Source organism: Labrus mixtus, chromosome 6, assembly GCF_963584025.1.
Source record: "Labrus mixtus chromosome 6, fLabMix1.1, whole genome shotgun sequence".
Classification (NCBI taxonomy): domain Eukaryota; kingdom Metazoa; phylum Chordata; class Actinopteri; order Labriformes; family Labridae; genus Labrus; species Labrus mixtus.
In genome coordinates this window covers 29,269,156-29,295,337 of record NC_083617.1, presented here as the reverse complement: position 1 = coordinate 29,295,337, position 26,182 = coordinate 29,269,156, and the positions used below count along the sequence as shown (strand labels likewise).

The following is a 26,182-nucleotide window of genomic DNA, read 5'->3' as shown; positions in this document are numbered from 1 at the left end:
AAAAAGTGACCGATTTTGAGTACTACAACACTACCTTGAAGCACCCACAGGTGCTCGCCATCTGCCCCATGGAAGCTCACATTTCTACAAGGGAACTGTAAATATTTAAAAACACTGAATCAGTGACATGAAAGGTAAGCTGTGTCATGTATTTCTTAATCATGTGTTGCTTTATTATTCTAGAGTCCTTTCTCTCATGCTTGCAGGTAACATGAAATCTCTTCCTGCCTCAGCCAATATGTAATCTGTATTTCACAGGTGGGAGGTGCTGAACATTTCCTGTTTAGGATGCAGATACTAATATCCTGGTTCACTGCCCTCCACTTTAGAGTGCAACCATTCACTGGAACATTGAACTCCTCTGAGGTACGTACAAGTATCATATAAAAATATATCACAATGACAATACAGGCAATGAATACGACTACATGAATAGCAAACAGATTTATGTTAAAAAGATCAATATTATTGCAGTTGGTGTAGCGATTAGTTCACACGCCCTCATGTGCAGAGGCTGTAGTCCTCAAAGCCCAACTCTCTCTCCACAGGTTTGGACCCTATCCACTGTCTATATAATAACAAATATATCAGCATTACTTCAGTTTATCTTCCCTGGCACTAAGTTCCAAACATTCTGCTCCCAGTAGAATTAAGCAATTTTGGTAAATGATTAAAAACGATGCACTGTAGACAAAACCTTCATTTGATCACACAAATTACACAAAATCAAGACATTTTTGACTTTTTTATTCAATGGAAAACATATTTCTGTACTTGCCTTTCTTCTAAAATACTATATAGGTGAGAGACGTGGGAGTCATCTTGGGTTTCAGATTAAAAAAAATTTGAACAAAGTGGAAGAAAACAGAACTTGAAAAAACACCATCACATGTTTAACACTACAATGCTGTTGGTCCTAACCTTGGAAAATATGCACTCAGAATCAATGGTGTTGGGAAAGGTGGATGAATAGGCACATTTTATTTTTTTGATAAGTAACTAAAAGATAAAACCATGATGCAAGGGCGCATTTCTGACATGTCACATGAAGAGTTCATTCATGGGTAAATTTAAAGTAAGCCATTTATAAACAAAGACATGCCATCATTTGGATAATTCATGTGCTAGTAGACGTAGCAACATCAAAACATGTCAATCAGTTCCATTTCTGTGCGTCAGGTAGAGATCAGTATTTGGCATAAACATTGGAAGCAGCTCAACCAGGAGAGGAAGATGTTTCTATTTCTAACCTTCACCTGCTTCCAATCTTAAGTGAATAACCATATCTGCACTTGAGGCACAAAAATAAACCTGATATAAATATTTTTATTTGACCACTGATAACTGCAACAAACGCACATCCTGACATGTTATATCATTCCATTAAACCCAGCGATGAATAGCTCCTTTAAACCTTCCTCAGTATTCTGATCAATCCAACAAGAACGAAACTAAAAGGGCAGAAATAAGAAACTAACAAAAGTGGTTCCAAGGATCCCACTCGGAAGCGACAGGCTTCATGAATATGGAGTTGGACCAGGATTACACATGGATTAGGACTTATTTCGCTTATCCTTCTTCTTCTTTTTGTCCTTCTTCTTTTTCTTTTTAGGTGTCTTTGTCTTTTTCCCCTTGTCACTGTCACTGCTATCACTGCTCTCAGATACCCTCTTAGGCGATTTTCTTTTTCTTTTTTTCACTTTGTCAGTGTCACTGTCGCTGCTTTCATCTTTTACACCTTTTTCTTTTTCTCTGCCTTTACCGTCTTTGTCTTCCGCTTTGACTTTGCCTCCGTTAGCTTTCTCCTTGTCGACCTCCTCCTTGACCCGGATGGTGGGAGGAGGAGTCTGCCCCCGGGACACCGTTATGAGCATCCTCTCTTTTCTCATCTCCGCTTGTAAGGAGATGTTTTCCTGCGCAGCCTTGTGGCTTTTGTGCTCATCGTTGTGTTGGCCCCGGTGACCTCTCTCATCCTTCCACTCTCGCTGGTGGTCTCTGGGATTCCTGTGCTCTCCTGTATCTCTACGGTAACCATGATCCCTGTGATCTCTCTTGTCTGAGGAGTGTGAGTGTTGGTTACTGCTGCTGTTCGGATAGCGCGAGTGTCGTTCCTTGCTGTCTCTTGCATGCCGTTCTGTCTGGCCTTTCTGCTCAAAACACATAAATACCAATTTGCAGCGTGAAGAAATTGTACAGTGAACAGAGGTGGTCAAGGCTGAAGTGATCGCTAAACCTTCATATCCTCCTTAGCATTGTTAACGATAAGGGTTAAATATAGCTGTAAGGAACCTTTACCTTGTGTTGAATTTGGCAGCCCCTACTGACAGATTGGTACTTGATGTTTTTTTTGTTGCTGATCCTGTCCTTTACGTGTGCAAAATAATCTCATAAAAAATCATCCCCTGCTTCACTTTGACTTTAAAACAACCTGCTTATGGTGAAACTTTGCCAGTCAAACATAAAGGCAACTATTAAGATACTTCTGTTTTCTAGCTGATGTTCTGATTTGCTGTTGTAGGACAGACAGGTATCTGTTTTGAATTGAAACTGTTAGACGACTCGTTGAATATTTCTCAAAGTAGGATTCAATTAGGTACATTAAGAAGACATTTTAGTCTTACACAAGGATGTTACAGGGTTATCCATTTTCCAACTCATTTTTTGAGAATTCAAAGACACATCATGTTTTTCACTCTGCCTTGGGTGGCCATTGGTTTGGATACAAACACCTGTTTGCATCCTGAGTTGCTGATAGATTGGCTCTTTCTTAAAGTCCATTGAGCTTTTAATGAACTTGGTAAAACTGCATTTTCTTTTAATGCCCCAATTTCATGGAATGCCCTCAAGCAAATTATAAAGATTGGAGTTCTTCTCTCTCTTGCAGAGTTTTAATTTGATTTCTAGCCACTTTGTTTGAAATTCTATCCGTTTTTAATTGGATCTCAGTGTTTTTTGTAATTAATTTTAAGTGTTTGTTGTTTTTGCTTGTTTCACTGTGCTTGTAATCTTGACGGCATTGGAAATGAGGGAAACCTCAAGGATTGATTAATAAATTTAAACACATTTTTCTTATTTCCTATATATCTTTGCATTTTAAAAGAAACAAAAAACTCAATGAACATGGTTGTCTCTCTTTAGTTGCAGAGTTCTTTACCCCTTGTTACTACTGGACTTTTTTTTCTCAACAAAATCAAAAACATTTTGTGTGTTTGCTAATTTTTTCTTCAAGTTTGAAAACGCACTTTCAATTTTTTTCATTGGTTTTTTAAAAGACAAGACGTAGACAAACATCACCAGACTTATCTACACATATTGTACGTAAACAGGTTGAATACTTACACTGCTAGAGGTAGTGTTGCGGTGGATGGCTGCATGGTTTTCAGCACTATTCAAATCTCCAATGAACTCCTCACACTTTTGGCAGTAAAAGCCAATTACTGGTGTCAGAAAACCCAACCCTGCAAAAGGACAGGACAAAATCAGCAAACAATATTGAGTATTTCAGATCATGCAAGACAATAACGTAGGCACGAAACACGGCTGTTATAGCGGAAATACTCTACCATCCTGTTTCAACAAGTCCTCAAGTTGTTTCATCAAGGACTCCGTTTTATTCATTATGGCTTGTTTCTCTCTCTTCACGTCCTCAACATCTCCCACCTGGGAAACAGAAGAGAACATTTTCATTGTAAGAGGTTTAAGCATTTTTTAACATGTTCAACTTAACCAATCACAAGTTAAGACGTACATAAAACATGATTTTACCTTGTGCTTATCAAAGGATGCTTGAGATGTGCCACTGCCATCACTCTTTGCACGTTTCTCCTTTGTTGCTGCGCAAAACAGAAGAACAATAGTTCTTATAAAGTTATATATTCTAGACCAAAGGCAATAAAATTATAAAGGCAGCAATGATACGAAATAAGGTCAGGTGTAATCAGTATTCCTCAAGTTAAAGGGATACTTCACCCGTTGAAACATGAATCTGTATTGACATTGGGTCATATATGTAGTAGAAATGTGAAATAAATGTTGAAGTTGGTGCCTTTTTGGCCGTGAAAAGGCAGAAAGTGTCTTTTTGGCTCATGTTGATGAAAGACACCAAATCCCAGAATGCACAGCACTGCAGGCCACTCCCACTAAGGTCCTCTAGTTCAGAATCAGAAATACTTTATTAATCCCAGAGGGAAATTCGATTGTTACAGTTTCTCCAAAATATACAGTATAGCAGTAGAAATATAGAAATAAAAACATTTACAGACATGTTTACTTCAACACATAAGGCCGTTTCCTCAACTGATTCTGAGATTTCTTCCAGAATTGATCTTCCTGTCAGAAAACAGACTCTATGTCTGTGTCCATAGACAAACAGTGAGAGCACCGACACTACCAGTCCACCCCAGCTCGAGCCGGCCCGGGCTCCTCATCCTCACTGCCGCCGACAGGCAGGCCCTATGTCTTGGCTGCTGAGCTGGCAGCGGCCGGCGGCGGCAATATAGCAATATAGCCGTGAGATGGTTGCTGCCGACAGGCCGGTCTCCTTTCTCCAGCAGCCAAAACACAAGTCCGGCCTGTCGGCAGCAACCATCTCACAGCTATATTTATATTTTTTCGCCATTATATGCTTTCTCCATAGAGCCTGTTAGCATAGCTTCCAAGCAATATGGCGGACGTTAAGTTTCCATTCTGGTAGTGAGTTCTCACCCACTGATCTGTGATTGGTCTGTAGCTTGGTCATGACATGTTCACGTCAAACTCGAACTTCTTTATTCCAGCGATTTGTTCATAAACACTTTGTCAGGGGTTAATTGTGGAGTGGCCTAAATGGAGGCATTAAGAAAAGGGGTGGTATTACTTTGGTTGGATACTTTCAAAATGTTGGTCCCTTTTCCTGGTTTCCCCAGAGTTGCAACCAAAACTTTTACAGATGCTTTTCAAGCTTCAAATATCATCAAATGTCCATAACGATAAACCCAAACATATTGACTTCATTTAGAAAGCATCTCTAGAGAAATATTTTTAAAAACATGTTAAACAAGTTTAATGAGCAAGGCGGGATCCTCACCTTTGATCAGTGACTGTAGAGACTCCAGAGCTTGCCGAACATCCGGGTTACTCAGTGCTGGCAACGCTAAAGCTGCTGCTGTTTGGTCTGCAGCTGAAAGTGTAGGAAGCTGCTGCTTCTCATCCTTCTGCCCCTGCATCTTTCCCATGAAATTACTGATGTCTGTTGAACCCAGACTTTTCAATATGTTTTTGACCTTCTCACATTCTATGCTGTCCAGATTGGCTGAGGCTAAATTTAGGGAAGTCATTTGAAGGCTACTGAACATAGACCTGTTCTGACTGTGACTATCTTTTCTCTGTGGTTTGTCATGTTCGCCATTTCCATACAAGAAAGACTCTTCATCTTCAAGCTCAACAGATTTCTGGACTGCAGGGACCTCTTCACTTTGCGTCTGGAGCCAAGAGAAGTCACAGCCTACTCTGTCATGGGGAAGGAGCATGCTGTCGTTATCGATCGATGCTGAATTGTCTTGGCTGTGCTCTTGCTGTCTGTAGTCATCTGGCATACTGCCTTTGCTGTCATCTGGAGCCTAAACACAAGACATCACAAAAATGTTATACACTACTTCACTAATCAGACAGTAACTTCTTCACTTTTGATCTCTACTGAATAAATTGAACAACATTGTTCTAAAAGTTTGCAAAGCAAGATAACGAAGACTTGTATAATCAGCAGCACTTGGTGTTTCTACCACTTTCTTAAACAATTTGTGTCGGTTATTCCTTATGTTTACAACTGCTGTATATGAAATGTCCACTGTTTGAGCAGTTGTTACAAGACATTAAAAACAAGCCATAGCACAACTGCACATGCATGTGTCTGCATCATTGGTTTACACTTGTACTTGACAAAAAAACACTACATGTAGTTTTCTGTAAATTGCAATATGCTAGCACTCCATAGCCCTTTTCACATATGAACTCCTGGCATTTCAAGATCATTTCAGGACATTCAGACCCTGAAGTTTTCAGGAACATACCATTAACACATGCACCTCATACAGTATCAATGTCAGACATTCTCTGGTGTGGAGGAGAAGGAGGAGTCTTCTATAATGGTAACAGTTCCTGCGTGAATGTCACCATAACATGTACATGTATAAGAATGTTTCCACAAGACAAACACAACAGAGTAATACATCTGAGGCAAGCAGTATATAATATAAATCAGAACAAACTCTGCTCAGCGTAAGCAGTGTCACCATCCTGCCCTCTTCCTCATGGTACATTTTCCCTACAATGGGGCACCAAGTAAGCTGAGAGGCTAAATCGTGCCTTGTATACAGAGGCTATATTCCTTGAAGCAGGGAGTCCAGGTTTGACTCTTACCTTCGGCATTGCCCATTGTCATTCCCTACTCTCTATTCCCCATTTACTACTATATTCTCTGTACAATCCAATACCCCTCCAAAACATCAATGGAAAACATACTTTTACCCACTGCATTCAAACATTGCTCACCCCGACTTCAAACAGACATTTTACAAGGGGGCTGGCAGGAAAAGTCTGGATAAAGTCATAGTGAACAGATTCTGTCTGTTGCGTTCATAAAGTACAGGATCTACACTCAGATGCTGCTTTTTTCTTCCCCACACAAAAAAACTTCAAGCGTGATGGGAGTTAAAAATAATATAAGAAAATTGGCTCATCAATTCTTCCCAGTCATTACGGTTTATGCTGACAAATACAAGAAATATTGTAAAAGAAAAGATGAACTCTACCTTAATTGTGTGGATGGCATCTTTAAAGTCAGGCAACCGATTTTCCATTTCTTTGCTGTTCATAACCAGCTTCAGTCCTTCTAGGAGACTACTTCCTGCCAGATTACTGTTCATACTGCTGCTGCAGCGGCTGTGACTGGGGCTCCTCTTTCTCTTTTTGTCCTTTCCCCGACTTTTTTCACCACTGCTACTTCGTGACTTGGACCTCCTGACATGGCTCTTGCTCCGTGTATGACTCTTTTTGCTCCTGCTCTGGCTCCTACTCCTACTGCGAACCCTACTTTTGCTTCTCCCCATACTCTTCCCACGAACTCGACTTTTGCTCCTTCCTCTACTTCGGCTGCCTGCTCTGCTTTTACTTCGAGCACGGCTTTTGGCTCTAGATCGGCCACGACTTCTGCCACGACTGCGGCTTCGACTACGGCTTTTGCTCTTCGTCACATGCTTCTTGAACTCAGGGTCTGATTTGACTGCTTGTTTTAGGATGCCAGCTGACTTGAACGCATCTGCCAGGTTGTATGCCATGTTCCCTTTGAGATAGTTGGGGAGAGGCTTGTTTGCTGCAATGCATCTCAAAAATTCCTCACCAGCTCGATCACTGAAAATCAAAAACAGGTGCTTCAAATACCAACAACAAAAAGTACATTGGTGCGACTGTTCAAGGTTAGAAGAGCCACAGTTACATTACACACAATTATCAAATATATACCTGTTGTCAGAGGGTTGATGTTTCACAGGAGGGAGATTCCACTGTGGGACCTGCATTGGTTCTGCGATCTGCTGCCTGCCCCCCGAAGGAATCACTGTACTACGGTCTACAGGGTAGCTGCTAGAATGGGACTGAGAGTGTTCAGAATTCATGTTATAGTACTTTACAAGACAGAGCTGCTGCATATTTCAGATAATGCTCAAACTGGACAATTGTTCGCCATCAAGGGCTTGCAAGTCTTGGAGTAATACGTGAACACAGTTTTTGACATTTGCAAACTGCTTAAAATAGCGACTTTTAAATAATCTGTGGTTACAACACAGACAATGTACAGTAACTTTTACAATTGCCAGCGGGTCATTTTACATTTACTGTCAATCATCTACAACTACATGGCTTTCCTAAATACCCAGAACAATTCCAACAACTTCTTGACTAGATACCCAATTAAAGCTTTTAAATACTGTTTCTTCTGAACACCATCTGAGTAGTTTTAAAGTGTAAATAATCTTTGGAATCTTTCAACAAATAATGGAGAACCGTATCTGCCTAAATGAGAAAACATTAGCCAACCAGTGTAATGTGATGATCTGTCATTATCAGGGATGTGATTCACATATTATCCCATATGCTCTTTTGTAAAGCGTCTCGAGATACCACTTGTTATGAACTGGCGCTATACAAATAATGATTGATTGATTGATTGATGAATCACTGCAGCTCAATCAATGCTGCTGAAAAGGAAACGTAGCGTTGGGTGTCTTTCTCTCCGATCACCTGCAGGGCATTTAGACGCTACTCGTGAGGGAGGGTTCCAGAGCAAACAGATCGTCTACTAATATATCGATCTTAGATGGTGACGAATAAGAAAAATAACAGTCAGCAAACACACCAAGGGGCTAGTAAAAATAACCAAATGTGTGACAAATACAATCAATGAGCTGGAATATTGTCAAAAGTATTAATATAAGTCTTGTGGGTTAACATTTAAGGTCAGAAAACCCTGAATTTCAGATAACTCCAGAATCATCAAGACCCTGATATAATGATGTTGTTACAGAGTATCAAATCAGGATTTTAAGACAAGATTTATGGTTTCATTATTGTTTAAAGAAATATTAACAAGCTAAAAATGTCGTCTGAAAACACAGCCAGAGAATACCATTCCAACTTTTTTCACAAAAGTCAACATATAATTATTATTTTTTTAAATTTATTTAATGTTCATTATTTTTTTAATGTACTTTCTGCTTTTGGCTTGCTACCAAAAGCCGCATGTGTATAACTAAAAATAAGAATGTAAAGCCTTTCTCCAACGGCTTAACTTTGTCTTGAGTGATTAATCTCAACCAGAATTTAATAACTAAAGAGAAAAAACAAGCAGCACAAGAAGAGATATTACAGTTATTGTAGATGCTATGTGGTTCCTTTATCAAGCTAATCCATAGAAATGGCAGATGTGTGTTAACACACTCACAACTTTACACCATAACAAACAATGATACACATACAACACTTTTCCAGCATTACACAGACTCAAGACAGTTTAAGTATGAAATATTTGCATTGTTGTCAGTATTGGTAAAATGTATAGTAGTGGTGCAATGTGTCGCAGCCCGGTATTGGACCAAATTTAAAATGATGACAGAAAACAGGGTTTTCTTTAAACTCTTTGATATATTTACAATAACATGTCTTAATTCCTTTTGTGGGATAAAACAAGACACAGCAAAATGGGGACCATTTTCAAAGATTACACACACAAATAAAACAAATGATGCCATTCATGCAACATAAATGAGGCATATGAAATGGTCAAGGGGAAAGAAAACAGTCTTTTATAACTACTGTTACTTAATTAAAAAAAATCCATCCTTTAGTTAGTAGATGTTGGCTGTAAGAATTATTTCCAGTAGCAAAGGTCAAAATTGTTCTTTTTAACTTGTAAAATGTATTGATGAATGAACAACTTATCAATTACTGCTTGGGGTTTTGAGTTACAGTAGACCTGAATCAAATGTCTACCATTTTCATGGATTGTATAAACTAAAAGAAAAAAAAAAGATAGAAAAATCACTTGGAACAACCCATTGTTTTAGTCCTTGAGAAAATCAAGCCAATACGTGATAAATAATCCACTGGACAAAGTGTTGGGACTGACGGAGCAACATTTAAAAGTCCTCAGGTGAAGTCATACCATATTTTTTTAAACATCAATTTTAATTTAACTAGAAGAAACAAATGCAAAGGAGATTTTCAAGTCATAAAAATAAAGTATTAAAATGTTCAAGAGAAGATAATAAAAACAGAAGCTGAAATGTAAAAAGTTAAAGACAATGTGAAAGATACAGTGCAGTGTTATATGATTAATGTGGGTGTTACGATAGCACATCTAAATCATTTAATAAAAGGCAGCTGTAGAAATAAAATAATAATGACAATTCTAGACGCAGAGCACTTTCTGTAGAAGTTGTCTGGACAGTGTTGCTTAAAAAAACAGTAGCATAGTTTTCGGGTCATTCATGAAGAAAGCAATCACAGTTTATAAAATGAAAGTAAATAAGTTCAATAACTCTTTCTTAGCTTTTCCAACTTCAATTCAACTAAATCGTGTACAGTGGAATGAGCTTAGAATACTCTGTTTCTATGAAGCACAGAAAGCTATTTTACAACTGTACATAGTGGTTACCTTGCTGGTTTTAGTAATTAACTATCCTTGCAGCTTCTTTAAGTATTGAGAAATCACATGTTTACTAAAGACATGAGAATAAACATTAATCCTTAACTTTCTTGTGTGACTGGCCCTTTGGGGTTATGCCACTAGTATGGTTAAAAAACGTTTGGCCTTAGTAAAACTGATACGAATGTATACTCAAAAAATCCCCAACAAAGTTTTCAGCTAAACATAAAACACATTCTGTTCAGGTCTGAAACATGATTCATCAATTAGCATCAGCTTTAAAAGCCAAGATCATTTTTCTTCTCTGCATTAATGAGCTCCACAAAACATTTCAGTCTTCATTGTCAGTTCTGAGCCCTCCATGTGACTCTACTGAAGTGATGACAGGCTCAGCTGCTCATGCTCCTCTTTCACTGCTTTTGAGATTTTAATATTTCCTGGGAAAGACCAGTCTCACTTATCTGCAAGAAGATGCATATTAAACAAGGCAAGGACAGGTTTAATGCCAAATACTTTCCTTGAACCTTTGCACTCATAAAAATGATGTCAAGCAGCGGGAGCTTTCTTCATCCTTTTCCTCAGGAGTAGAGGAACTCAGCAAACACTTTCTTCTTGGTCCAACGATTTAGCCTAAGCTTGAATCATTTAACTTTTATCTGCAAAAATTGGAAACAATGTAAAGAAAAGTGATATATTAAAAGGATATTAGATTACACAAAAATATATTTGAATAAATCGCATAAAAAAAATAGGAGAAACTTAATTTTAGAATAGTCATAAAAAGTAATAATTACTTATATTTGGAATTATGTGGCATAAAAAAACGCTCACAAATAACTTGTACTATTTCTCTTTAATAAGAACAAAAAAAGCTTCCACTTACCAAATTTGTTGTAAACTAGGTACAAAAACCACTGCACTTCATGGAAGCAGTTGATCCATACTTTGCTGACAAATTTCAGCAAGCTGTTCGTTGTCAGGGAAAATGTGAAGTTTGTAGAAAGTAACTGCATCGCTGCCGGAGTGCAACATTGAAGTTGCATTAAAAATGCGTAATTGATTGCAGGACCAAAAGTCAGTTATTGTTACAATACTTTGTAACTTTGTAGTCAGAGTTTTACATGCCTTGTAGGTTTAGAGCAGGGCATGTCTTGAACATGTCTGATTAATGTGATTTATAGAAGATTTAAACTAGACAATTACACTTGCTTACATTTGAGTTTTTGCAGTACACTGTACATGCACAGTCTGTGTGCTGAGGGCGTCCACCACACCCTTTTAATTCTCACACAGTACCGTCATTAACATGCAAAGCACCTGCAGTAGACCTCTCTGTCCAGTTGCTGGCGGGACTGCATAATTACTCTGATCTCATGTACATGACATTGTTGTCTAGCTGGCTTTGTTTTCATGGCATTGGCAAGCAAGCTATATAGCTACATGGCTATTGAAGGCCGCTCGCTATCTGGGTGCAATATATCCTACCGGTAAAGCGGGCTCCCTTGCAGGATCAGGAAAGCCCTCATTCAGAGAGGCTTGCCGACTTCTCATCACTTCACTTGGATAAATGTTTCCCCGAGTGTAAAACAGCCACAAGACGTCAGAGGCAAAGATGAAAAAACTAATGTCACTTTCCTCTGCAGCACTCTTACTTGATGAGTTTGATTACACTCAAGGTTTAACCCTAACCCCTATCCCTAACCCTACAGAAACAAACACCAGGACTACGACTTCCTTTTTTAAAAGTTCCACTCGATAGTCCATTATTTATAGGAGTTCAGCACAGCATCAGCAGCAAGCAGCTGTACATTAACAACAAAACCATGATAAGCTTCAGTTCTGATTGGAACAAGGCACCTCAATCAGTGCATTTACAAGAGAGGTGTACGGACAGTGGAAAAAATATTGCAATGTCACTTTTTTCTCCAATATCGTTGAGCCCTAGTTAAGAGTTACTTATACCTTGACTACTCTCTGGGTTCATGGATGTTTTTCAATTATCAAAGCAAAGAGCTGTCCAATGTCACGAGAGCTTTTCACTACTTTCACACGGTTCAAACACTCCTCACCCGGCTACACCTCTCTATCTGAGCAGATCTCAAAATATGCCTGCATAACAAAATACACAGCTGTGTGAATTTTGTTATGCAGGAAAGGAACATTTTTTATTGATCTTATTTTATCTAAGGAGCATTTTTATTCAATAAAATGTATTATTTCACAAACTAGTAGTTTATTCTATTGTCCTTTTTCATGATCATGTCGCCATTGTGCATAAAGTGTGGCTGTTCATAAAAGTGCCTGGGTGACATTTGTGACAAGTACTGCAGTGTTTCCCTTAGGTTTACAGCGTTGGGGGGGTGGGGGGACATGCCGACACGCCGACACAAACACTTGAAGTAATCTTGGTGTTCATGTGTTACTTTTAATGACAGCTGTCCTTTTCTATTGGAAAGGTATCCTTAAATGACTTCTTTCCCTGCTTACGGACTCTATCCACTATCATATCCCTACAATAAAGGCACAAAAAGCACAAAAACAGTGGCCGCCCCCCTAATAATGGTAATAATAATAATGGTAGGGGAAACACTGTACTGACTTTTTGTTATTTCTTAAAAAAACAATAAAAATATGAAGATTTATATTGTTTATCGCTATTCTGCTAATAAATATCGAGATATTATTTTTGGTCCATATCACCCAGCCCTAGTTTAAACAGTTCTTGTGCAGTGCACGACAACCTTAAAAATCCTAACTACTTATTATCTACTGATAACAGTTAAGCATATTTATGCAAGACATAACACACATAAAAATGTTATTTGCTTGAAGACACATTTAATATGATCTTAAAATTAGGTTTACAAAAATACTGATGTTAATGACAAGGTGTTGCTCACATGATGCCCCTGTCTAGTTCTCATGCTCAGGTTGTATTACTGATGTATAGATGTAAGATTTTATTTCCCTTTCAACTATTTTTTACATGTGAATGTTGCCACATGCAGCTTACTATATAAACAGCATAATGCTGTTTCTCTACAGTGGTACAATGGTCTCTATCAGTACTTACTAGTACTACACAGGGTCACCTGTTCCTGTGCTGTATCCCTGTGTCATATCTGAAACATGCAATTCATTACTGGACTTTTTTTAAAAATCACATTTAATTGTTTGTATTTGACTTCAGCATACCTATTTGCCAAATTATTTCTGAGTTTTTTTTAACATTACTATTTTTTAAAAGATTGTTCTTTTTTTTAAGACTGCATGCTGGACAACTTTGATGTTATTCCATGAAGGAGCCTGAAGATTCAGGGATACCAGCATTAATGCACACTGGACTCAAGTATTGTATGTTTAAATCTAACACTGTTTCTATGTTCACACTGCACATCTCAATTATCTTGCACATTCCTGTACAATTGTACATCTCCATTAATCCTTTAGTAGATATAGTATATAACAATAGTATATTGTTGTTTATCTCACTCTATTTAAGTTTCTTGGCAGTAAGAATACTACTGTAGAATAGCTTGTTTTTAATTTATTCTACTTTGATTTAATCGTATTTGCACTAAAACACAAAGAAATATTCTTTGTATGTGTACCTGACTCTGACTGTAGTAAATGTGTGGGTCTGTGGTCTCTAAACATAAACCTGGGTCATATGATGACGTCAGCAAAAGGTCAGAGATTATAATCTGTATTCTTAATTTCTGAACATTATGAAGATCAATCGAACATAAAATGCACATTAGATAATGTTGTGTTTAGATAGCTTTGTCTAAAAACAGGTCTAACCTTATAGCAGTTTGCTTTTAGCATAATGCTATCTTGTTAGCTTGCTGGTTTATTTTTACTCGACTATTGGGTACTTACAGTGATGAAAGGTGACCTGTTGTGGAGGAAGTCCGGTGGTGGTGTCGAAAATGGTCCAGGGGGCAAGTGTCCAGGAGGAGGAAGTCTACAGGGCCCACCGATACCGAAAGGAGGGCCGAGGGGAGGTGGAGGTCCGTACGGCGGTGGACCATGTGGAGGTTTACCTGGACGGTACATGTTCCGACCCAAACAAGGTATCCTGTATCGAGGAGTGGAGAAACGTCAAATAAACAATTACAATGTGTTTTTCACACAATGGCGCGTTTCTGGTAAGGTACAACTGTCTGTGGCTCCCATAGAAAACAAGTACATCAGTGATCCAGGAAGTAAAACGTGTCAAACCTTCAAAGTAAAGGTCCTGTAGTCAGTACAGTAACCATGGACTGTAAGAGTAAGAGCGTTTTTTTTTCTAATTTTATGAAGCTACTTTTCATTATCCAAAATATGCAGTTCATGTGCTAGAAAAAATGAATCAAACGCAAAATGTTTAAATATACTTTTAAAGGAATATAGTGCAAGTTAACTCTTTCAAAATAAAAACCATGAACTCTTCGACATTATGTACGTATTTTTTTTAAGTAGAGGGAAAATAAGAAAATTGTATTTCCACTCTTTAGGGGTCATGCATTGAATATGATAAACTAGTAAAAGAAAAATAGTTTTAACAAAACACACACACACATACATACACACACACACACACACACACACACACACACACACACACACACACACACACACACACACACACACACAATTGAGAGCACCAATGGTTAAAGTGCTTATTATGCAAGGGGGTCAATCTAAAACATATTTAATAATAATATTATTGTACATTTCCAAGGATAGATAGTGGTTGGATGAATTAAAATGAACATTTTGGTTTTAATGTTGCAGCTTTTAAATGTGTAGCATATTCTAAATACATAAATTAATTTAACATAGTCCAATAGTCCCATACTGCAGGGATGTCAGACATACGGCCCGCGGGCCGTGCAAATAAAAAACAATCATCTCCGTCATGCGTAATGGCCCAGACCGTCTCCTCACATCCACACTAAGTGTAGGTTGCGCACACCGGCGTTGAGCCACTGCGGTGAAGCCAGCCGCTCCTCGAGTTTACATGGTGAAGTGAGCCGCCCCTAAATTTGAAGTGCCCACGTATTCTGATCTTTATGGTAAATGCTCCGGACTGCAGAGCGAGCAGGAGTAACAGACAGAGAGAGCGAGTCCGTTATTAATCTCCTTTTCCAGGGAAAAGTGATAAATGCCGAAGTCTTACCATAAAACTGGCTATGAGATACACGTGTATGAAACGGGAACAAACAAAATAATGTTCAGGGAATAGCTTCGGAGGTCGGTGAAATTAGTTTGAGAATAATACTGCGAGTCTACGGTAACTTCCGTTTTTCAAAATAAGGTGTTTTCCTGGGGAAAAAAAAAATATATATATATATGTTCTTACACAAGTAGACAATGATTCTGATATAGTTGGACTTAGTACTTCTTAGACTACATGCACAGGTACTATGACGTACTTTTACTGTGTACTTTTTGAGAAATCCACTGTCAATGTCCCTTATAAATCACTATAATGAGTCTTTTTTTCTGACTTTGATGTTGAGGAGCTGTGCAGTTGTGCAGATGTGCGCATGATTTGCAGTCTAAAACAGAGTGCAATGTAAACAGAAAATAGTCCAGTGAGCGTTAATGTAACGCATCAAATCAGTTTCAGCCTTCACATTACTGTCATGTATTGAGCTGAACTGTACTTTTGGCACAAACCGGCAGCACTTCTATACAGAGATGTTCCTAAATTAAAATTTGGTCTCAAAGGCTGAATGTGCAACATTTAACACATACTGTAAATATAGCAGAAATCCAGTATATCCTCTGAAAATAACTGTGAGTCATGACTGTCTACAATGAGTGTGACACCCGAGTCCCACTGTCTGTGATGTTGTCTGAGCCGTATCTACACTGTGTTTACATGGACGGGACGGCCGGCCGGATCATCCCCTTGCTTATAAAAGTTGTTTGTAAGTGAGGGACTATAGAAAAGAAAAATAACATACTGTACTCACTGCTTATTTGAATGTCACATAAGCATTTTTAGATCATGGTCATTTTGTGTAAATTTACATGCAGTGTGAAGCTACGAGCAAACAAAAGAGCGCTAGCATTAGCATGCTAACACAACAATGCAGCTCGAGTTGTTTTGGTTTCATGCTGGTGCTCAAGGGCGACATCTGCTGGATCAAAAAATCACATATTCTTCCTTTAATGTATCATAAACATAAGCAATGTCATAAAAAATCATACCTTCACACGCTCAAAAGAGTCAAACACATTAAATTCTGCTATTCGAATAGTTAAGGACGAGACCTCTCGTTCAGTATTCATGAAGGATTTGGAGGGCCAAGGTCTTTGTTAGTTATAGATGGATGGATCCTTTATTGTCATTGCAGATCACTACACAATGAAATTCAGTCCAGCCTCAACCCCTTGATACTTTAAGAAAATATTTTTAAATAATTCAAAGATATAGAAAGTAAGCAAGTTTATGGCACATATGGAAAAAAAGAATGCTTGAAATTACAAGAATTTTTACCAGAGTGTTACCAGAGATTACTCTTTCAAAAACCAACCTCTTCTTCATCATTCCCCCCACAAATTAAAAAATAAATGCATATGCTCAATAATGATATTATAATTAAGTCTTCTCATGGGAGATAGGAGCTCAGTTGTTGAGTAGATAATACAATTACATTATAAGGAGTTGCATTTTATTGCAAACATGCTGCAAACTTTTGCAAAGAGTAATGTAGTGGACACAAATTCCCACATACAAACTTAAATAGAAGATGATTATGTGTATAGATTGCCCTGCCTATAGAAATGTTTCTCTATTCCATAAGATTCTCTATTCCTGACAAGTTGATAAAGGTTTGCACATTTTATTTTATAGAAACAGTGTGACACATGCCAAAGATGGTACCATGAGCAGTGCCTAGCCATGGATGAACAACAACTCCAACATGCAAGGGTGAACAATTGGGATTGTGCTCTTTGCAGTTCGGGCAGAAAATAAAACACAAATGTCATGTGGTCTTACCAAATAAAGACATGTGAGCGCGCCGGACAAAATGTATCTCATATTTTTAATTTGATGGCTGTATTTTTTGTTTGTTTAAATCTTTGTTAATATTTGTATTGGTTCAAATTTGAAGAAAAAAGATAGATGTATATAGTTGTTGTTCATAGTCTTTGTAATTTCATATGTATGTTCTAAGAAAATGTTAATGTTTATAATAAATGTAAAAAGATGTCAATAGTAATTTTTTATTCGTGAAAGATTATTCATATTTGAAAAATGCTTGTATGTGTGTTTATTGCAAAATATTAAAAGTGCAACATGTAGCTGTGACAGAGCGTATCAAATTGGTACTGTCACATTCAAAACACTGCAGAGAGCTGTGCTGTGTAAGGGAGCTTGACAGTGGATTTCTCAAAAAGTACACAGTAAAAAGTACTTCATAGTACCTGTGCATGTTGTCTAGGAAGTACTAAGTCCAACCATATCAGAATCATTCTCTACTTATGGAAGAATTTTCTTTTACAAGACATCAAAGTCAGAAAAAAAGAGTCATTATAGTGATTTATAAGGGGCTTTGACAATGGATGACGTCACTTCTCAGTAGTGTACAGTGGTAGAGAGACTTTCTTGCCCTCCAGGTGGGCGGTTCCATAAGAGTTTGACGTCACTTGAAAGCTCTGAATAAGAGTCACAGTGATTTCAATATATTTTGCTGAAACTGAAAATGTCAAGAACATTCTGGAACTTTTCAGGTTCATTTTATAACCATGTATAATTACAAACATTTAACTCTGTCCTCACTTCTTTATCTGCTATCTTGCCAGGTCTCTCTTGTAAGAGAGATTTTTTAATCTCAATGGAACTTCCTGGTTTTATAAAATGCATTGTTGTGCATTGTGATCTCACAACTGTTGTCTGACTTCTGTTCCTTCTTTGTTATTTGATCATATCTGTGCAGTTAAAAAAAAATGTTTTTAAATATTTATTTTTGGGCCTTTTGTGCGTCAGAGACAGGACAGTGGACATAGCTGGAAATCAGGGAGAGAGAGATAGTGGGGAATGACATGCGGGAAAGGAGCCACAGGTTGGACCTGAACCTGGGCCGTCTGCTAGGAGGACTACAGCCTCCACACATGGTGCGCACGCACCAATCCCCGCACCACCAGCACCCCAGACCTGTGCATTTTTACTCTTTTACTGTTTCCAGATTTTCCCATGACTCTTCAGAACAACAGGTTTCTGTCTTTGCAGGGATCTGGGCACATGTGTTACAGTAGGAACACAGGCAGCTCTGGAGACAGTGTCAAGGTCCCCCATACACCCACACTATCACTATTATCCCATTAATAAATACACACAAGCCCTATTCACACGGGACTAGTATTACCTGGGGACCTCATGTGATTTAGAAATGACCCCACCACGTCTGTGTTTCGTGTGGCGCATTCGCACGGGATAAGCGAAGTGGCTGTTTTCGAAACCGCATACTATACTACTAGTACATACTGATTTGGCCAAAATGCAGTATGCAGTATGCAGTATGCGAACAACTGCGAGATCCGCAGTATGCCAAAAATACCAGGATGTCATACTGATTCGGGAAAAATGTACAGTATGCATCGGACCAGTCTACCTCGCGTACTGTTTCCCACAATGCAAAGTGCCAGGTCAGAGATCAAAATGCTGGAGCGCAGCTGTTTGAACTCGTCGGTGGCGGTGACTTAATATCTGGCCACATTATGAACCAATAACAAATATGACATGTTCATATATTTGTATGTCTTACCACCTCGTATCTTCCTGCTTTGTAGACTGTACAGTGTATGTGTCACAGCTGGACAAGCAGCTGCAATTACAGGGTGCTTCGCTTGCTCTATTTCTACATATTATTCACAGCTGAGTAAAACCAGTTTAACCGTGCCAAGCATACTGCAAAATAACCGACGACTGGCTGTCATACTACATACTACTGTTGAACTCAGTATGCAGTATACAGTATATACTGTATACTGATTTAGATAGTAGTATGTAGTACGCGGTTAACTCGAATTTACTGACATTATACACCGGATATGATGTCAAGTGTTAACCTTTCCTGCTTCGGCACTCCGACCACAGCGGAGACTGATTGGTCTGCTTCAGGGCCGAAGTTGTAGCCGTCACCGGCTTGTTACTTGAGGTGTCGGGCCGTTTATTACGTACACAGAGCTCAAACGGTATACACTTCAGATGCTGACTAGTTTCTCTGCTCTGATTCTGCTCCGGTCCCCGACATCAGTAACGTGCCTCTCACACACACCTGCCGAACACACACTCCCCTTGTTCTCTCTCTCTCCTCACTCGCACTGAGCCATTCACAGACAGACACTACTAGTATAACACCAGGCTCTGTGTAAACTATGCGTAAAAGATAGAAAAATGTTCCATGCATGTAATCCATCTAATCATCTTTGGAGATTTCTCTCTACTGATGGATTTGAGTTTGCTCTTTCTGTGAATGAGTCTCCATGCTGTGTAGATGAGCCTCCTGAATGTGCACCCAAAATGCTGTCAAAACTTTCATTTATAATTGCCAATGCAGCCTCCATAATTCTGGACCGGGAAAAGGCAGAAAAAAGGTGCGGAGAACACAAAAAACCTTAAAAAACCACAAAACACTACCCCAAATCACCGACATGCCGATTCGCACGGGACTAATATTATCACATAACCTGTGTTTAGTGAAATATGGTAGGTCATTTGAGGTAGAATTTTTACTTTACAGATTACGGACATGGCAGATTCGCACGGGATGAAGATCACAGACGACCTCCGCATTTATTACAAATTACTAGAGGTCCCCAGGTAGAGGTCTCATTGTCTGAGATTCACTTTTTTAACTTGATCTTCTTTTTTCCCCAAAAATAATTGAAATATGAAAAATAGAAAAATAAGACATTGCAATAACAGTTGCCATGGTTGAATCTTAATGTGTGTTTATAGTTTATTGACAGCGGAGTTATCTATTTCACTTGATGAAAGCTGGATCACATGAACTGAAAAAAATCCTGAAGTCTCTTTTAAGTCTGCTTTTAAACAAAAGAAATGGCATTATAACTTCTTCTACCAGCAGCATGCCCATCCCTGAGTCTTCTGAACATCTTTGGTTAGAAATGAAGCGAGTGGACACGGGTGCCTGTGTGCATTTGTGTACGTTGTTAAATAAATAAAAAGACTAAGGACTAAGTGTTCCTGTCAGTGTTCATCAATGTGCCAATGTGTCTATATTTGTCTGGCTGTAATACTCCTGTTATCCACATGGTGGTGCTGGTACTCTGCGACCATCTGGCCTCTGTCAAACTTCAGCTGCAGCAGTGAGCTGAGAACACAAATACTAACTTGTATATATTTAAAGAAACACAGTGTTTTACAGATAGCACCTTTATAGGTATATGGACAAATTTTGAATCTGAGGCAGAAATCCAAAGTTAAACCTTGTGACAAAGTATATTACACACATATGCGCCCATATTTGCATACTTGAGGTGGAAGTTTTTCCAGTGACGTTATACTCTTTTACATAAACTGTGGTAGAAAGATATGTCTGAGTGTGTGTGCGTCACACTCTCTACTTGAAGAGGGGTAGGTTAATGGTCTCATCGCAAAGAAGTCATTGATGTTTGATGTTAGAGCCATTTGTGTGTATAGTGGACAGTATCTCCGCCTGTCACGCGGAAGACCGGGGTTCGATTCCCCGACGGGGAGCCATAAGTCAAAAACTTCGCTTTAAATTGGACAATTGGAAGCTGAAAGAACGCCATCGTTGCATAGAGGCAGATTCAACGTTGAATTCCCCAAGACTTGTTTGGCTCGCTGGAGGACGCCGGGTGCATGGTTCGTTACAAGGAGGACGCCGGGTGTATTGTTCGTTACAAGGAGGACGCCGATCATCAGACAGCGTGTTCCAAAAGGTATCGTTATCAGACCGGTCCAACTCAACGGCGCCCACCGGCTCTACGAGGTATGTGTAGCGCTACCAGGTTTATGGCCATGTTTAAATGTGTGCACACAACTTTGCGAGCGTAATCCCAATGCATTGGTCGCCAAAAATAAACTGATCGTTGCGAAATCAGACTGAACTTTGTGATCGATTGTAATGTTCGTGCTGGACGTGCGTTATGGAACAATATAAACAAAACGGGGACATAATGGACGGTAAAATTGACGAGCAGGCAGCTGCGCGCACAGCTGATCCGGCGGCGGCTCGAACAGCTGATCCTGCTGCGGCTGCAGCGGAAATGGGTAACGTTAATGAAACACAGTCTGTAAAGGGTAAAAGATCTGTTAAATTAACTTACAAAGCTCTGGCTGAAAAGGTAGAAAGGCTACAAAATATAAGAAAAGATAAATTAAATAAGGCCAGAAATTTAAGAAAAATAACTCCGGAGCTCATGCAGCGCAGCAGGGTGAAAGAGGTAAAATGTACACTTGAAAAAATGGTTTGTCTGTGTGGGGAAGCAAAAGTTGTGCATGATTCTCTGGTGCCTTTAATGCCCACTGATGAAAGGGATAAACAAGATACATGGTTTTCTGCAAAAATGCTTGCTGAGAAGGGTTTCATTTCTGATGTTGAAAATTGGTTGACAAACAATGACAATAATGATGATGTGGCTGTTGATGTGAATCTTGAAGTTGATGTTAACCCTTTTGATGATGTCAGACCTGATGACAGCATATCAAATGTTACCAGTAAACACTCTAACCGCAAAAGTGCAGCCAGTGGTAAAAGCAAATCCTCTTCCTGCATCAAAGTACAGGCAGAAAAAGCTGCACTTCTTGCTCGTGTTGCAATACTTAAGGAAAAGCATGCTTTGGAGGCCCAGGAGGAACAGTTACGAAGAAGAAGGGAGCAGCTCACCCTGGATGCTGAAATAGCTGCATCCACAGCAAAACTGGCTGTTTTACAAGCTGCTTCAGATTGTTCAGGAGACTCCGAAGCATCATCAAATGGGATGAATTCTTATTTTGAAAGGAAAAATGGACAACAAACAACATCAAAAAGTCTCAATCCTGCAGCAAAGACATATGAACCCTTTACATGGAGCACACAGCAACAAAGGAATTCCCCTGTATGTCATAATGAAACAAGTGCACAGAACACTCAGCCTGGTGCAAACAGGAAGCAATGCATCTTTGGATCAAATCATGAGACAAAGTTGGAAAACAAGACTGAATGGCATGGAACAGAACAACATCAAACCCCCTCTTTGCCTATGGCTCATGTTGAGCAACAACAGCATACACATTCTCTACAAATGCAAGGAGACATAGTCACTATAATGCATCGACAGAATGAAATAACAGAAGCTCTCGTTCAACAGCAACGTCTCATGTCTTTACCATCTAGAGACATCCCAGTGTTCGACGGTGATCCACTTCAGTATAGAAACTTCATTAAAGCTTTTGAGCATGGTGTTGAATCAAAAGCTAACAAAGCTGACTGCCTTTATTTTCTGGAACAGTTTACAAGAGGACAGCCAAGAGAGCTGGTGAGGAGTTGTCAGCACATGAGTCCTGACAGAGAATACCAACTGGCTAAAGAGCTTCTACAAGAGCACTTTGGAAATGAGTACAGGATTGCTGCGGCTTACATAGAGAAGGCCCTGGCTTGGCCTGCAATAAAGTCAGAGGACGTAAAGGCACTACAAGCCATTGCTCTGTTTCTGCGTGGTTGTTGCAATGTCATGGAGGAGCTTCAATATATGCAAGAACTCGACATGCCAACCAATATGAGAGCAATAATGACAAAACTTCCATTCAAGCTCAGAGAAAGATGGAGGACAAAAGCACATGAGATCTTGGAGAGGTACAACTGCAGAGCGAGATTCAAGGATCTTGTCATGTTCATTGAACGTCAGGTAAAGATTGTTTCTGACCCTCTTTTTGGAGACATCCAGGACACACAATGTGGTTTAGCCATGAAGAGTGTTAACAAGTCACAGCCCAAGTTCAGCAGAGTCAAAGGTAACAGCTTTGCAACTACAGTTACAGCTGTTGACACAACCAAGGAATCTGGGAGTTCATGGTCAGTCCCAAAAAGGCAGGATTCCTTGAAAAGTTCTAAACACACTTGTGTGTGCTGTTCTCAGTTTCACCCATTGGACGAGTGTCCAAAGCTTGAAAAGAAGAAACATTGTGATAAAATTGTCTTTTTAAAGGAGAAAGGGGCGTGTTTTGGATGCCTGTGTATTGGACACAGGAGCAAGGATTGCGACAGGCGCTTGACTTGCAAAGTTTGTGGTCAAAACCATCCAACTGTTCTTCATATCTCGAAGCCAAGAGCCAGCACAGAAAGTGAACAATCAAAGGAAAAACCATACATCACACCAGCTTCCTCAGAAACTTGTGGTCATACAGGGGCCGGAAAGGAGGACAGCATCCTGTCCATTCTGCCAGTCCAGGTTAAAGCCATCAAAGGAGACAGAATCCTTCAAACATATGCGTTTCTTGATCCTGGCAGTACAGCTACATTCTGTTCAGAGCGTCTTATGCAGAGGTTGAACATTACTGGAAGAAGAACTAACTTCCTTTTACGCACTATGGGACAAGAGAAGGTTGTTGCTACTAGTGCCCTGAATGGTCTGGAGGTTGCTGGTTTTGACAGTAACTTCTTTTACAGACTACCAGAAGTTCTCACTCAAAGTAAAATGCCTGTGACCATTAGCAATGTTGTCACACAGGAAGAGCTAGCAAAGTGGCCATACCTCTCTGACGTCAAAATTCCTTGCATAGATGCCAATGTTGACTTGTTGATTGGTACCAACGTCCCCAAGGTATTGGAGCCGTGGGAGGTTGTCAACAGCCAGGGGAACGGCCCATATGCCGTAAGAACTGTATTAGGCTGGGTGGTTAATGGTCCCCTTCGAGACGGAGAGAACAGCAAACCTAAAACAGGGTTTTCAGTGGCTGCTGTAAATAGGATCTCTGTATGCAAGTTGGAGGAAATGCTAAGCAACCAATACAACCATGACTTCAATGAAAAGAGTTCAGAGGAAAGGGCAATGTCAAGAGAGGACCTCAGGTTCTTGGAGATAATGGACAAGTCAGCAAAGCTTCAGGATGGACATTACAGCCTGAGAATGCCCTTCAGGAAAAATCTGCCCACTCTTCCAAATAATCTCTCAATGGTCAAGCAAAGGCTGATGGGATTAAAAGGGAAGTTCAGGAAAGATGAGCTATATCACAAGGAATATACCAGCTTCTTCACAGATGTTATCAGGAATGGCTATGCAGAAAGGGTGCCTTGCCATCAGCTGGACTGTGGAAATGGAAAGCTCTGGTATATACCCCACCACGCTGTACGTCATCCCAAAAAGGCCACTTTACGTGTTGTGTTCGACTGTGCAGCTGAGTTTAAAGGAACCTCGCTTAACAGCCAGCTTCTTCAAGGCCCCAACCTCACTAGTTCCCTGTTTGGGGTCCTTACAAGATTCAGGCAGGAGCCCATAGCATTCATGGGGGATATACAGTCTATGTTCTACCAGGTCAAGGTGGCCGAAGAAGACAAAGACTTCCTTCGATTCTTGTGGTGGCCTGAGGGCAATGTGAGTCAAGAGATAGTGGAGTATCGAATGACAGTTCACTTGTTCGGTGCCGTCTCTTCCCCAAGCTGTGCCAGTTATGCACTGAGGAAAACAGCTGAGGACAATAGTGCTCACTTTTCGCCACAGGTGGTGGAAACAGTCAAACGAAATTTCTATGTGGATGACTGCTTGAAGAGCTTGCCCTCAGAAGAGGAGGCGGTTGCCATGGTCCAAGCTCTTAACAACATCTGTCAGAAAGGAGGCTTCACTCTGACAAAGTGGGTCAGTAACAGCCGTGCAGTCTTGCAAACCATTGAAGAGGAGCACAGGGCTAAGGATTGGAGAGAATTGGATCTGGATAGAGATGAGCTTCCAGTAGAGAGAGCACTTGGGCTGCAGTGGTGTGTGGAGTCAGACTCATTTAAGTTCAAGATGATGTTAAAGGAACAACCTTCTACAGACATTGGCAATCAGTGGATAAGATGGCTGGAAGACCTGAAAGGGATGGATTCTTTTAAAGTTGAGAGGTGCATTAAGCCCAAACACTTTGGACAGCTCACTAAGGCGCAACTGCATCACTTCTCTGATGCTAGCCAGGAGGGATTTGGCATTGTTACCTACCTCAGGATTGAGAACAGCAAAAGCAGTGTCCATGTCTCGTTTCTGCTGGGCAAAGCCAGAGTCACCCCCCTCAAACAGGTAACCATTCCCCGTCTGGAGCTGACAGCTGCTGTTCTTGCCGTCCGTGTAGATCACATGTTGAGAGCAGAATTAGATCTACCGTTGGATCACTCAATTTTCTGGACGGACAGCACTTCAGTGTTGAAGTACATAAAGAACGAGGACAAACGCTTCCACACGTTTGTGGCAAATAGGGTGACAACAATCAGAGATGCAACTCATGTCTCACAGTGGAGGTATATCCATACTAAGGAGAACCCTGCTGATGATGCCTCCAGAGGTATGAAAGTTGGAGATTTGCTGAATGGTGGTAGATGGATTGAGGGCCCAAAGTTTCTGTATGAACCAGAAAAGGATTGGCTTTCTGATGCCACGGAAGCAACAATGGGAGTTGATGATCCAGAAGTCAAGAAGGATGTCACAGTAAATACAATCATAACCAAAGACTCACCTGATGCTACAGACCAGCTCATAGCACATTTTTCTGATTGGAGGAGATTGAAGGTGGCAGTCGCATGGTTTCTCAAATGGAAAAGGACTCTTCTACAGTTGGTAGAAAGGAGGAGAGAATTACATGCGCTTGAGGTTCACAGAAAAGATGCAGATGATGCATCCAAGTATGTATCATTGGAGATGAAAAAAGCCAAAAGTGCATTAGGAGGTCAAACCTTGTTGCCAGATGATCTGTTGGAGGCTGAAGTTTCTATTGTTCGCTACTGTCAGCAACAAAGGTTTAAAGAAGAAATTGACGCACTGTCAGCTGGAAAGTCTGTAGCGAGAGCC

General features: G+C 39.9%; 1 protein-coding gene across 1 annotated transcript; it reads right to left on the bottom strand.

Moving 5' to 3' along the window:
• Positions 1-732: 732 nt before the first annotated feature.
• si:ch211-195b21.5 (uncharacterized protein DDB_G0287625) lies at positions 733-14,386 on the bottom strand. Its single transcript, XM_061040821.1, has 8 exons — positions 14,060-14,386; positions 7,498-7,628; positions 6,789-7,386; positions 5,066-5,597; positions 3,766-3,833; positions 3,564-3,660; positions 3,340-3,458; positions 733-2,147 (listed from the first exon to the last, which is right to left on the bottom strand). Exons 1-8 carry the CDS (start codon positions 14,234-14,236, stop codon positions 1,554-1,556), a joined length of 2,316 nt encoding a protein of 771 aa, XP_060896804.1. The 5' UTR covers positions 14,237-14,386; the 3' UTR covers positions 733-1,553.
• Between the last annotated feature and the right edge of the window lie 11,796 nt (positions 14,387-26,182).

What these genes read in the sequence shown, in the direction of transcription:
- si:ch211-195b21.5 (XM_061040821.1), bottom strand. Translation starts at nt 14,236, where the DNA reads ATGTACCGTCCAGGTAAACCTCCACATGGTCCACCGCCGTACGGACCT. An exon ending in CATCAACCCTCTGACAACAG is followed by an intron (nt 7,387 to 7,497) that starts GTATATATTTGA and finishes TTTGATTTTCAG; the next exon opens with TGATCGAGCTGGTGAGGAAT. An exon ending in GCAACACTACCTCTAGCAGT is followed by an intron (nt 2,148 to 3,339) that starts GTAAGTATTCAA and finishes TGTTTTGAGCAG; the next exon opens with AAAGGCCAGACAGAACGGCA.